This window comes from Hoplias malabaricus, chromosome 18 (genome assembly GCF_029633855.1).
Source record: "Hoplias malabaricus isolate fHopMal1 chromosome 18, fHopMal1.hap1, whole genome shotgun sequence".
Classification (NCBI taxonomy): Eukaryota; Metazoa; Chordata; class Actinopteri; order Characiformes; family Erythrinidae; genus Hoplias; species Hoplias malabaricus.
Genome location: NC_089817.1, coordinates 35,682,118 through 35,695,483, shown reverse-complemented (window position 1 = coordinate 35,695,483; position 13,366 = coordinate 35,682,118). Strand labels below are relative to the sequence as shown.

Below are 13,366 nucleotides of genomic sequence, written 5' to 3'. Positions count from 1 at the left end.
GATCCCTGTAGTGAGAGCGTGGACATGTTTCAGATGAAGAGCTCGTCTCCCTGAGTTCGTTTGGTGCTGAAATGGGACTCGTTTCTTTCGGCCGCTTCGGAGGGGAGTGGTTTCTTGATTTAATAGCGCTGATATGAACACAAGGACAAAGCGAAGCTGATAACAGCGTCTGTGTCCATTACCTGCTATGACTAAATATCAAAGGGGTGTTCCAGCAGGGAAATAAAGGGATTATGAGGCAGTTTCCTCCGCTCAGAGGTGTAACTCTGTCTGAGACGATGAGGCGAAAAAACAGGAATTCATTACACCTTCACAAATAAATACGAGGTCAATCTCAACAGCTGCTGCACTACTAAAGAGGAAAAGTCCTGGACTCTAGCACTGGGAGCCTCTCCCTCTCTCTCTCTCTCTCTCTCTCTCTCTCTCTGTGTGTGTGTGTGTGTGTGTGTATGTCTGGATAGCAGTGTACAGTGTAACATTATAGTAATACCAAGTTTTAATAACAGCTTGACCTGGGGTCCTGTGTGATATTGTCTCCTTGGGTGACTGTCTGTGAGGAGTGTGGTGTGTTCTCTCTGTGTCTGCGTGGGTTTCCTCCGGGTGACTGTCTGTGAGGATTGTGGTGTGTTCTCCCTGTGTCTGCGTGGGTTTCCTCCGGGTGACTGTCTGTGAGGAGTGTGGTGTGTTCTCCCTGTGTCTGCGTGGGTTTCCTCCGGGTGACTGTCTGTGAGGAGTGTGGTGTGTTCTCCCTGTGTCTGCGTGGGTTTCCTCCGGGTGACTGTCTGTGAGGAGTGTGGTGTGTTCTCCCTGTGTCTGCGTGGGTTTCCTCCGGGTGACTGTCTGTGAGGAGTGTGGTGTGTTCTCCCTGTGTCTGCGTGGGTTTCCTCCGGGTGACTGTCTGTGAGGAGTGTGGTGTGTTCTCCCTGTGTCTGCGTGGGTTTCCTCCGGGTGACTGTCTGTGAGGAGTGTGGTGTTTTCTCCCTGTGTCTGTGTGGGTTTCCTCCGGGTGAATGTCTGTGAGGAGTGTGGTGTGTTCTCCCTGTGTCTGTGTGGGTTTCCTCCGTGTGCTCCACTTTCCTCTCACAGTCCAAACACACATTGGTAGGTGGACTGACATTGTGACACAGTGTGTGAGTGACTGGGTGAATGTGTGATGCCCTGTGATGTGTTCCTGCCTTGTGCCAAACATGAAGTTCACATATAAATGAACGAATGAATGAATGGATGGTAGCTATGTACTGACATCTAGTGGCGCAAAATACCAAATGCAGCCTCTTTTTTTTACCACATGCTCTTCTTTTTTTCCTGTAAATTCGTACTAAACAAACGAAACATTTCCTCCAATAATATTTTAATAAATGACTCAATGTTCTTTCACTCGTATGTAACTACAGCAGAGACCCATTTCTCTTCATCTGCCGTTTTTAAAAGATTTATTTGGGTGGTGGCTCATTCTCAACCAAACAGTAGGTGTTTAAAACCGTGGATAGTGAGTGGACACAGGGCACAACTCAAGCAGCACTGCTGTGTCTGATCCACTCGTACAGCTCCAGAGACACTGACGCTGACCTCTAAGGAACGGTGTGAAAGGGGGCTAACAAAGTATGCAGAGCAACAGACGGACTACAGTCTGTAATCGTAGAACTGCAAAGCGCTCCTGTGTGGTCAGTGGAGCTGAGAGAGTGGACGGTGGGTGTGGAAACAAGGAGGTGTTTGTAATGTTATGGCCGATCACCACTGAGGAATTTTATTTTGGTTTAAAATCGAACAGCGCCTAAAATCCGGTTGGTGGCGAGAATGCCCGCCCACTTTATCACGTGATTACTTCCTGCTCTTATCATTGGCAGAAGAAGATGATTGACAGCAGGCGGGGACCAATCAGGACAGAGAACTGCGCCGCGAAAGTCAAATCTGTTTGAATGTTAGCGGCAGAGAGACGGCGGTGGAGAAAGGAGCTGTGGTTTTCGCCTAAGACCTTAATATTTCCAGGTTTTTTTCGAGTTTTAAGGACAAACTACAGCGGGGGTGAGTTGTAAAAAAGTTTTAAACAGCGGCAGAACCTTTTAACATCGTTTAAAGCTAAAAACTTTTAAATTTGTTGTTTTTTTACGAAGGTAACGGCTCTCTACTCATCAGCAGTTAACTTCCAGAAATAACACTAACACTGACGTACACCACCTTTAACCGGGTTATAGTCCTATTTCATGTTGAAAATGTATATGTTTTAGTCAGATAACAGCTGTAATAGTCTCCTAATAGCGACCACGTGGAAGTCGTGTTAATGAAATTAGTAAAAACATAACTGTGTTGTGGTTAAATGGGGTACATTCTTGTTTTTCGACTAGAAACTGATCATTTAAGTCTGTGGGAGTGGACTGGGCTTCTGCGAGTGCTCACAATGGACACAGCAGTGAAGAAGGTAAGATTACCCCCCTCTACATTTATAAAGCACCTGTAAATACGATGTAAACTATTAGATGAGGAGCCAACATTCTAAAAACCATAGAGCTAGAAATAAAGAAGGTAGTCTTCATAACTGCTGCTCGTTCACGGTCCGCTCTGTTACAGCTGCACACCCACCTCTGGGTCACCCTGTAGTCAGAGGGTTGCTGCACTGTGCGTCCTCTAGTTCTTCACACGCAGAGCCACAGAGGGACTGTGAGCCGTAACTGTAGAAATACGAGTGTGGGGTGGAGTGCGGTTGACAGGTTTAGGGTCTGATTGTTTGGAAAAGGAAATAAGGAACCAGTCGCCAAAAGCAGTATAAATGTTTTTAAAGATTGTAATGAAACATGTTTACAGTGGTTCTTAAGTCCTGAAAATACTCACAAAATGGAGTCTTGGATTCGTAGATATACGCAGCTCGCTGGATCATGAATAAGGTGTTAAAATACATAGCTGTCATGTTCAACAAATGCAGAGTCACATCTACAGAGCTTTCTTTTGTTTTCTTTTTTTAAATATTCTTAAACATCACGTGATTTCTTGGTCCTGTTTACCACTACTTATGCCTTTATTACTCTGTCATCATTCTGTTTCAGAGCAATAAAGAGAACACTAAGCCAGTGGCTACTCAGAAGAGACCAGAGCCCAAAAATGTCATTTCAAAACAGAGGCCAGTCAAAGCTGCGCCACTGCAGAGCAAAAACGACCGAAAGGAAGAGAAAAAGGAGGTGAGTGTTGGAGAAAAGTCTGAGGCTAAAGAACAAGTTAAACCGGTAACAAAAACTACCACCGTGTCTGATCCTAACACACGGAAAACCCTGAGCCAGGCTTTCCGCACGGAGCAGAGTGTTCGACACAGGAAACTTGTGGCAGAGGCTCCAAAGCCTCCGTCGACGGTGCTCAGTAAACCGGTCCCTGGTACTTACAAAGGCAGAGTGGTCAAATCCAAAATAGACTGCTTTAGGAAGCCCTCTCTTAGTGAAGAGAAGACATCTGAGGTTACAACAACGTCTAAATTCACCAAGCCAAGTGTCCCTAAGCCTAAGCCTAAATCTGGGTTGGGTACGCTTTCAAAAGTCCAATCTAAGAGCGTCACCACTTTGCCAGGTTCCTCAAAACCAAGACCAGGGCCAAGTTTCCCGAGTAGAACCAAGTCTGTATCAGATGCACAGCTGAACGTGACAGAGAAACCAATCCAAAGGTCCGTCTCTCAAAGAACAATCCCTCCCAAAGGTCCAGCCTTTACTCGACCCACGGTCCCTCACTCGGCACGACCGGCCGCCGTGTCTACGGCTCGTCCAGAGTCCAGCAAAGTCACGTCGTTCATTAAAAAGAAGGAGCCCGTCATACGCAGCTCCAAACCCAAACCCGCAGCTCCTGTTATTGAGCGGAAAATCCAAAGACCGGCGTCCAGCACCATCAGCCAGTACCGAGTACAAACGGACACCACAGATGAGAGAAGGTAAGTGCTATGTTTGTGATTTATCACAGTGCATGTATCCAGTGAAGCAGTGTGTAAATGTTTATGGGCTTTGTTTGGTTTTATTTTTAGGGCAAAGCTGGCAGAATGGCTGGCATCAAAGGGGAAGACCCTGAAAAGGCCTCCAATGTCAGAGAAAACAGCTCCTAAAGCAAATAAACCAGCTCCACAGCCCAAAGCCACAGAGGAACCTAGTAAACTCCCAGAGACTGAGACGCAAACGCAGACTGAACCGACCCGGCCCGGCAGTGAAGAGATCAAACGCACTCAGCTCCAACAGGACACGGTTCCTCGGAACAAACCAGTGTTCTCCAGCTCCCCGAGCCACATACTGAACACGACACTAGACCTTCTGGACAACTCAGACATGGACCTCCCTGTGGATCCAGAGATCAGGATGGAATCGGTACAAACTTCAGATACGTTTCTAAAGATGTCACACATTCAGAATTAAGTGTCTGTGTAAATATCAAACAACAAACAGTTTTAGCTGAAAATGTATATATTTTTAATCCCTTTCAGCTGGTGCTGAACCTGTGCGATAAACTGGACGCAATGGAAACACCTTCACGTGAGAACGGTGGGTCCAGGTCAGAATCATTAACTGAGACGTCCATCAGCTGTGGAAACGGTTAGGTTCTGTTTGATTCCATGTTGTTTCTCAGTTTTCTGTTTTAATTCAACCTCAGATTATTCAGCAGTGTTGTGGACTAATCAGGGAACAGGACAGAACTCTGCAGTCAGTGTTTTAGTCTGAAAAATGCCATGTGCTTTTCCTGTCTCCTTTAAATCAGACACAGAATCAGAGGAAAGTGATGAGGCTGAGAACTTGTTTAATGTCAAAGTGGAAGACACAACAGAAAAAGAGTTTGAGATCCTGGAAGAAGAAGAACTGAATTTAAAGAAAGAGGATGGTGTTACGGAAGAGAGAAAAGAGGTTAAAGAAGACCCTGCAGAGAAGGTTCCGGAGCAGAAAGAGAAGAAGCTGTTTGAGGATGATGTTGATGAGAAGATGGACTTTGCAGAAGCTGAGGTTAAAGGAGCGTCTGTTGTGAAGTACAGCGTTAAAACAACTCCGTTTCTACAAAGGTGAGTAGAAGAAGAACCTGACGTTGTCGGTGTTAGTGTGTGACAAAGACTCTTAAACTGACTCTGCATCTTTTTTACTTTGTTTAGAATGTGTTTATAATAAAAGAATGTAATAATATGAAGTCTATAAATGCTGTGTGTATTTGTCTCTCCAGTGTAAAGAAGAGGATTGAGTGTGAAGATCAAGCGCCATGCAGCACCTCTCGCCGCAAGAGTGCCATCAAAGATCTGAAGTTTCTGACTCCGGTCCGTCGCTCCTCGCGGATCCAGAGAAACTCGTCTCGTCTCCCGGAGATGCTGAACGATCGTGATCCCTGTGTGTCTTCACTTGCTGAGCTCTTGCAGCTCGAAGATGCAGATTCCAGTGCCTACATCTACAGAAAGAACCCAGCTCTGCTCGAGCAGCTCCCCGACCAAACCGGAGACCTGCAGAGACTGTCGGCAGAGAAGAAATAATCAGAGATCGCACGAAAGACACAGAGGAATGTTTTAATTAAATCAATATGCAACTGACTAGGCTCCACTCTTCAGAGGTCAATTAACAAAGAGAACACGTATAACTTTAATTATTTATCTTACACTACTGGTAATGGACAAAGCCTCTAACAACTAAAAACGCAAGCTGCTTTCATTTTAACAGCCACAGCAAAACATTTACACGCCTCATTTTAAGTATCGTTAGCGTGTGCAGGCTCAGGAACCAGTTTAATTCAAACGGTTCAAAGTGTTGTTGGCCAGGTCAATGTTACTACATTACATTTATTCACTTGCTGTGTACATCTTAAGGTACCATCATGTAGAGCACAACTACAGTTACTAATGCTGCAGGAGTTCAAAAGGATCCTGGAAAATCGTAATCATTTTATTGTGCACTTTCCGCTGGCTCGTCATAATCTGAAGGTGAACAGACTAACAGCTGTTATTGTTGCTAAAAGCCATATTTAGGGGAATATACGAAGTAAAAAGATACTTTTACTTTTCCTGTGTGTAGTTTACTGTTCTTATTTGTAAAGACTAATCCTTAATATTGACACAGTCCTGTAAAATTCAACACTCAGATTTCTTTCTGAGAATTGAGACTAATGCATTCATTCATGCAGTTCATTGTAATGCAATATGTCCCTGTCAATAAATGGGAGGCTATGTCCTCATTGACTGTTCAGTCGCTCATTGTTTTTTTTTGTCTTTGCCATTCACACTGAAGCTATAAATAGTGTTTAGTCTGTATTGCATTAGAATGAGGTGCAGCCAATCAGAAGAGGAGACATACTCTGGCAGAGGGAAAAAGGTGGGAGTACTGCTGCTTTCAGTTGTTCATCTTTAGATTGTATGTAGCGGAGGGTTAAGTAAATACAGCTTCACTGTTCAGGTACTTGGCTGAAGATCTAACCACTGTTTACATGTCCCCAAAAATGATTTTTGAGTAATAACAAATCTGATATTTGACTTTAGTGGGCGGCATGGTGTCGCAGTCACACAGCTCCAGGGGCCTGGAGGTTGTGGGTTCGATTCCCGCTCCGGGTGACTGTCTGTGAGGAGTCCAAAAACACACGTTGGTAGGTCGATTGGTGACTCAAAAGTGTCTGTAGGTGTGAGTGTATGTCTGTGAAGGACTGGCGCCCCCTCCAGGGTGTATTCCTGCCTTGCGCCCAATGATTCCAGGTAGGCTCTGGACCCACCGTGACCCTGAACTGGATAAGGGTTACAGACAATGAATGAATGAATATTTGACTTTTATCTACAGAAAAAATGAGATTCAAATGCATATTTGCCATTTCAAAAGTAAACGGTAGCACTATACGTCACATCTAAACTCGTGCATCATCTAGAATCCTGAGTTTACTAGTGGTAAGTATGAAATTGTCCCCTGTTCAGATGCAATTTTGTGGAAAGAAAGGTATTACCCAGTCTCCAACATCACTTGAACATTAGCATTACGTTATATTTGGGTGGTTTCCCAACTGGTATATTATGTCTGAACAGTGGACCAAGTTGTATTTACCACTGGGAGCTTGGGATTCTAATGCAGGAGTTTACAAGATGTGACATACTGCTGACTTTTACCTCGTCCCCTGGAGAAAATGGTAAATATACATTTGAATATTATGTATTTCTGTAGATAAAAATAATGACCCAAATATTAGGGTCAGATTTGTTATTACTTAAAATGTTTTTAGTTGTTATTTAATGGTGAATTAGGTTTTTGGTACATGTTGTGTACAGTGGCCAGATCTTCAGCCAAGCACGAACGGAGTGAAGGCGTATTTACTACTTAACCACTGAAAGTGGCTAAATCTATCAACTATAAAGACTGTTTACACAGTTTATAGAGAGAGTCTATCTAAGCAGACTATTAAAAAAAATTAATAACATTTCTTAATGTGTTTAAAGATAAAGGCTTTAATATCAACACTGCTGTTTTGCTAATATGATAGCACTCTTTTGGCGCCAGATTCATTCCCCAAACTGATTGGTCCAGTTTCTAGACAGCGCGCAAAGCATTGTGGGGCCTGGTCCGCTTGCTGACTATTGATCCACGACTCGGGCTCTAGAGTCGACTCCATTCCTGCTGCCACACCGACAGAATCGACTCTTGGACGCTATTTCAACAAAGTTTCATCTCCAGAAACAAACAGAAAGCTAAACCGCTTTAAACACAATAAACACAATTTTAGACCTGTTTCATTACAATAGAATTGTTAAATATCAAAGTGTGTAGACGCAAACACTCGTAAACTTGTAATGAGTCGACTCCAAGGGTTTAAGACTTTTGGACGTTCTAAGAATCGACTCTGAGAATCGATACTTCATCACAAGCGCTGACTCCTCCAGGCCGCACCAAGCAGCAGAGAGCGGGTAAAACACCAAAACAACCGCTTAGAAACTTTATTATATACGGATCAGAATCATTAATGCTGTAGTTTATTAAAGTAAATATAAATCGGTGTAAAAATGCCGAATTTTTGCGCGGCGCTCCACTGCATGCGCATGAGCTCGCACTCCGTCCTGGCGTTCTTCAGGTTCCCGCGCGACCCCGAGAGGCGAGTATATCAACACACACAAAACACCCGGAATTTTTAAACTACACATCACTTCATATTTATACATTAAACACTGTTAATAACGAACGTGAGGCGGGTTTTTACCAGTTCCTCACTCCTATATTTCCACATTTTTCTCTTTGATTTGCTCCGCACCAATTTTCCGTTCCACCTTAAATCGTAGTGTGTAGCTTTTGTTTTCTGAAGCGGTATTAACGTGAATCTGCTGCATTTAAGGTGAAACGGAACATTCCAGAAAAAAGCTCAATGTTAAATAGACAGTTAGTTAGTTGTTTATTTTTTTTGAAAAGGCTATCCTCGCTTCTCCTGACGTTACACCACTTTATGTGGAAATTACAAAACCTAACTTTTAAATGTTGTAGTAGTAGACTCTGTATTCCGTCCCACCTTAAATCTGAAGCCGTTACACTCGGGTGACTGCCGCACTTTTTAAGGTGGAGCATTTTGAAAAAGAACCCAAATTTAGTTGAATCTTTCAACGCTTATAAATTATTACAGTTTTATTACAGTATTATTGTAAAGGCGTCTGTGTTTCACCTTTAATCATAGAAGGGGGTATTTTACTTTGTATCTCCACACCTGTAACCACTGTTATTTGTCATGACAGATACTGTGTGTGTCAGGACTTCTTTCTGTTTAGAAAAGCAGAAATAGCATTTAAGAATAAAACTTCCTTAAAATTTTAAAAGTGTACGAGCTGTGACTGTACACTTCAGTGCCTTCATTCAGCACATGCAGATCTATTAATATGCAAATAGACTCCGCCTCTATCTCCACTTACCACTCCCCTGAGTTGACTGGATTGGCTCTTTAGCTTTGTGAGGTATGAAACCCTCTCTGTCTGAATCTGTGTTTCTGAGAGTGTGTTTAGAGTGAGCCGTTTCAAAGTGCCTTCACTAAGGACCCTAAAAAAACATGCACATATTTACAAGGCTACAGTGTCTTTACTGAAGAGCGGGTGTCTTTTAAACGACACTGTGTCTGCGGTTGAAAAACACAGTGGGTCATTCAGGAGCTGCAGATATTATAGTTTGTTTGTTTTTTACAGATGCAAAAAGTGGGTAGAAAACTGTTGTCGGTCAGATCTGAAGGATAAAACACCAGAACATCTGAACAAATACCACAGGCTGTGTGCCAGACACTTTGAGCCAGATCTGATTTTAAAAACGGTAAGTTTGGGTTTTTTTTATTGTGTTTTACAATATAAAGAGGTGCGATTGTTTTTTTTTTCTTTGTCTGTGTTTGTGTGTCCTTTATTTGCTTTGGTTCGGTTTGGTTACCAACTCTTTTTAAAGATAGTACAAGCTCAAATATTTCTTTAACAAGTGTTTTATTTCTCAGAGCCCCTTCAGGACAGTTCTCAAAGATACGGCCATCCCGACCATCTTTGACCATCCCACTCAGAAACGGCCGAAAAATGAGGTTGGAGTCTTTACTGATTTTCAGATCCTGGGCTCGTGTTTTACCTTTTTAAAGTCAGATTAAAACACCAAGTGCAGATCTTTTTGTTATCCCCTGAAGAGTGTTTGTTTTCAATTAAATCATGCATTCGTAAACGAGTAGCGTATTCTTTTGTTATTTGTTATATTTTAAGTGATTAATGTCATATGTAATTGATGTTCTTTTTTGCTGCTGTAAGCTTTGATTTCCTTTTCTCAGTCAACAGGAGATGAAGGAACCAGGGCAAAAGTGCAAAAAGGTCAGTTTGACTTTACTTTTGAAACAGCCATTTTTATAAATAAGACAGACACACACCTCAAGAACATCTTTTAGGTTTAAAGTCTGTGTGAATGTGAAATGGTTGTTCATTCTCCAGTTAATTCTGAGGGGTTATTAAGGCGGTAGCTGCAGATTCTTAGAAGCAGCGCTGTTTTTGTTACTGCATAGTAACAGCCTGTCTTTTTCTCCTCTCATGTCCAGTGGAAGAGACACAGGAGGTTAGTAAAGAAGCACCAGAAAGCGCAAACGGCCAAGAGAGCGATGGCGGCCCCCAGGTGACGGACGAGGAGAAGGAGCACAAGGAATATCTCAGGTCTCTGTTTGACATTTTGGTGATGATGGGGAGGCAGAACATCCCCCTTCACGGTCATTCTGAAAAAGACCCGAAGAGCAAAAGCTTCACGGCGAGTAACTTCCAGTCGCTGCTGGAGTACCGCATTAGTGCTGGAGACGAGGTTCTGAGGAGAAAGTTTGAGGACTCGGCGGTTAACTTCGAGTACTGCTCATCCGCTCAGCTGCAGCAGATGCTGGAAGTGAGTGAGAAGTGCCTTCTCGAAGATTTACTGGTGGAGATGAAGGAAGCTTGCTTTTTCTCATTGATTATGGACAACCTCATTGAAATCAATGGAGAGAACCACCTTCCGCTGTTCATTCGCTTCGTAGATCAGGTCAGCAGCTTGCGAGAGGAGTTTTTGGGTTTCATTCGCTTCGAGGGAGACGTAGAATCCATCGCTCAAAGCCTTTCGTCAGAAATCTCAGAGAGATATGGCCTCGGTATGGAGCACTGCAGAGGACAGTCGTATTTCTGTGCTGGCGTCTACGCTTTTAAAGTTAAAGCCGTGGCTGTTAGACTCAGCGAGCAGTTTCCTTTAGCGGTGCTCACGCCAAACTCTGCACATTCCTTAAATATCTGTCTCGCCAACAGCATGAACTTCACCAGCGTTCAGCTCGTCATGTCGACTCTGAAGAAGATCGACGCCTTCTTCAGCAAATCTCCTTTGCTGCAGAATCAGCTGGAGAACGCCATCTCTATCTACTACCAAGGAAACGAGGAAAAGGCAGCCGCTCTAAAAGAGGTGTGTCACACCAACTGGACCGAGCAGCACGACGCTTTCGAGCTGGCAGTGGACCTCCTCGAGTCTCTGCTCCTCTGCATGGACAGCGTCCACGACAATGAAGAATTCAAGTGGAGCGATGAGTTAGCGCACAATGCTTTTGTCATTTCCGAAGCTCTGTCAGATTTCGAGTTTGTGATGGCTTTGGTCATCCTGAAGAACACGCTCTCCTTTTCCCGAGCGTTTGGTAAGAACCTCCAAGGACAAACCAGCGAGGTCTTCTCCGCTGCCAGCAGTCTGATGGCTGTCCTGCACTCTGTGAACGAAGTTCTGGAGAACATCGAGGTCTACCACGAGTTCTGGTTTGAGGAGGCCGTTAACTTGGCCGCAGCTTTAGAAATTCCTGTCAAAATTCCCAGGCTTTTCTTCCGAAAGCAGCGGTCGGACATCGGAGAGGAGATCCAGCCTGAGGCCTACTATAAACTCCATCTCACTTTTCCGGTAGTGAGCCATGTCATAAAGGAACTGAGTGACTTCTTCTCCGAGAATCACCTCAAGGCTCTTCAGTCTCTCTCTCTGGTGCCTGCCATAATGGGTCAGATGAAATTCAACACAGAAGAAACCAGCGCGGACATCTACAAGGACGATCTTCCCAATCCGGACACGTTACCCACGGAGCTCAACTGCTGGAAGATCAAGTGGAAACACGGCACAAAGAACGTGGTTCTTCCAGCCACCATCTACGAAACCCTCCAGCTTTCTGACGTCAAATTTTTCCCCAACGTTTGCGTCCTTCTTAAAATCCTGAGCTGCCTCCCGGTCCTTTCTCTCGCCGATGATCGGTGGAGCCCCTCGAGGAGACGGCTGATGGCGTACCTCCAGGACACTCCTCCAAAACACAGAAACAAAAGCTTGGCCATGTTTAACATTAACTGTGGACTTGGGCATAACTTGGACTCAATGGTCGACACTTACCTGAAACTTTATCCTGACAAAGACCAGACGGAGACTCCGGCTTGATTCCGGGAGCCTCACTGGTTTTGCAGCTCAGATACAAACATTTTCATGTTTATAATGAAACACAACTCCTAAGCCTTGTTCCTCAGTCTGTCTTGCTATTTGTGAAACACATGAGTGGTTTATGAGTGTATAAGATGCAAGTGGAGTAATAACCAACCGAATCATGTCTGAAACTGTGAATAGTGTTGTTTGGCCAAACGTTAGACTTTTGTCTGTTCTACTTTTCTGTGTTTCCATGCCCCACTTGTTTAAATAAATACTTTTTCTTTGGTTTAACTGAAAATAATTCTTTCACTTCAGACGCCATTCCTGTTTCTCCTCCTCCATGAAATTAAAAATAAATAGTTATTTACGTTAGATAAATTCAGTGTTGTCTTGTGATTTATTTACATTTTTATTTTCACAGCTCATTGAAAAAACTGGAAGTATCATAAAAACTGAAATTGACTGGCCACTTTATCAGAAACCCCTCCTGTAGGTGTTTTCAATGAGGGGATGAATGAAATATGAGCCGTTACTAGCTCTCAACCAAAACATGGAAGTAAGGGTAAAGTGTTTTCTTTTATATTGATCACATGGGAAAATTCATTCATTCATTGCCTGTAACCCTTATCCGGTTCAGGGTGGCGGTGGGTCCAGAGCCTACACAGAATCACTGGGCACAAGGCGGGAACACACCCTGGAGGGGGCACTGGTCCTTTACAGGGCGACACACCCTGAGTCACCAGTCCACCTACCGACATGTTATTTGGACTGTCGGAGGAAACCTATGCGGACACAGGGAGAACACACTCACTCTGGAGCAGGATTCAAACCCACAACCTCCAGGACCCTGGAGCTGTGTGACTGCGATACCTACCTGCTGCACAACCACGGCTCCCATGTGTAAAAAATTATAATATTATATGTAATATATCAGTTCTGAAATTGGGGATTAAATGATCTGGCTGAGAGACATATTAATTTATAATTATTCATTCATTCATTATCTGTAACTGCTTATCCAGTTCAGGGTCGCAGTGTGTCCAGAGCCTACCTGGAATCATTGGGCGCAAGGCCTTCACAGGGCAACACACATACTCATACATTCACTCCTACGGACACTTTCGAGTCGCCAATCCACCTACCAACATGTGTTTTTAGACCGTGAGAGGAAACTGGAGCACCCGGAGGAGACACAGGCAGAACGCACCACACTCCTCACAGACAGTCACCCGGAGGAAACCCACGCAGACACAGAGAGAACACACCACACTCCTCACAGACAGTCACCCGGAGGAAACCCACGCAGACACAGAGAGAACACACCACACTCCTCACAGACAGTCACCCGGAGGAAACTCGCGCAGACACAGGGAGTACGCACCACACTCCTCACAGTCAGTCACCCGGAGGAAACCCACGCAGACACAGAGAGAACACACCACACTCCTCACAGACAGTCACCCGGAGGAAACCCACACAGACACAGGGAGAACACACCATACTCCTCACAG

At 44.2% G+C, this 13,366-nt stretch overlaps 2 protein-coding genes across 3 annotated transcripts; both read left to right on the top strand.

Moving 5' to 3' along the window:
• Positions 1–1,899: 1,899 nt before the first annotated feature.
• si:ch211-266i6.3 (cytoskeleton-associated protein 2) lies at positions 1,900–6,165 on the top strand. 2 transcript variants are annotated; one of them, XM_066650349.1, is made up of 7 exons: positions 1,900–2,025; positions 2,346–2,419; positions 3,042–3,907; positions 3,998–4,331; positions 4,448–4,505; positions 4,720–5,014; positions 5,170–6,165. In XM_066650349.1, the coding sequence occupies exons 1-7, from the start codon at positions 1,920–1,922 to the stop codon at positions 5,468–5,470; spliced, it is 2,034 nt and encodes a 677-aa protein (XP_066506446.1). In that variant the 5' UTR covers positions 1,900–1,919; the 3' UTR covers positions 5,471–6,165. The 2 variants fall into 2 exon arrangements, with proteins under 2 accessions (XP_066506446.1, XP_066506447.1); XM_066650350.1 differs by having other exon boundaries at positions 1,962–2,025; positions 4,448–4,556.
• A 1,671-nt stretch (positions 6,166–7,836) lies between these two features.
• thap12a (THAP domain containing 12a) lies at positions 7,837–12,233 on the top strand. Its single transcript, XM_066650348.1, has 5 exons — positions 7,837–8,055; positions 9,125–9,245; positions 9,418–9,498; positions 9,736–9,775; positions 9,997–12,233. Exons 1-5 carry the CDS (start codon positions 7,967–7,969, stop codon positions 11,868–11,870), a joined length of 2,205 nt encoding a protein of 734 aa, XP_066506445.1. The 5' UTR covers positions 7,837–7,966; the 3' UTR covers positions 11,871–12,233.
• The last annotated feature ends 1,133 nt before the right edge of the window (positions 12,234–13,366 follow it).

What these genes read in the sequence shown, in the direction of transcription:
- si:ch211-266i6.3 (XM_066650349.1), top strand. Translation starts at nt 1,920, where the DNA reads ATGTTAGCGGCAGAGAGACGGCGGTGGAGAAAGGAGCTGTGGTTTTCG. An exon ending in AACACCTTCACGTGAGAACG is followed by an intron (nt 4,506 to 4,719) that starts GTGGGTCCAGGT and finishes CCTTTAAATCAG; the next exon opens with ACACAGAATCAGAGGAAAGT. An exon ending in ACAACTCCGTTTCTACAAAG is followed by an intron (nt 5,015 to 5,169) that starts GTGAGTAGAAGA and finishes TTGTCTCTCCAG; the next exon opens with TGTAAAGAAGAGGATTGAGT.
- thap12a (XM_066650348.1), top strand. Translation starts at nt 7,967, where the DNA reads ATGCCGAATTTTTGCGCGGCGCTCCACTGCATGCGCATGAGCTCGCAC. An exon ending in TTCCCGCGCGACCCCGAGAG is followed by an intron (nt 8,056 to 9,124) that starts GCGAGTATATCA and finishes TGTTTTTTACAG; the next exon opens with ATGCAAAAAGTGGGTAGAAA. An exon ending in CAGATCTGATTTTAAAAACG is followed by an intron (nt 9,246 to 9,417) that starts GTAAGTTTGGGT and finishes TTTATTTCTCAG; the next exon opens with AGCCCCTTCAGGACAGTTCT.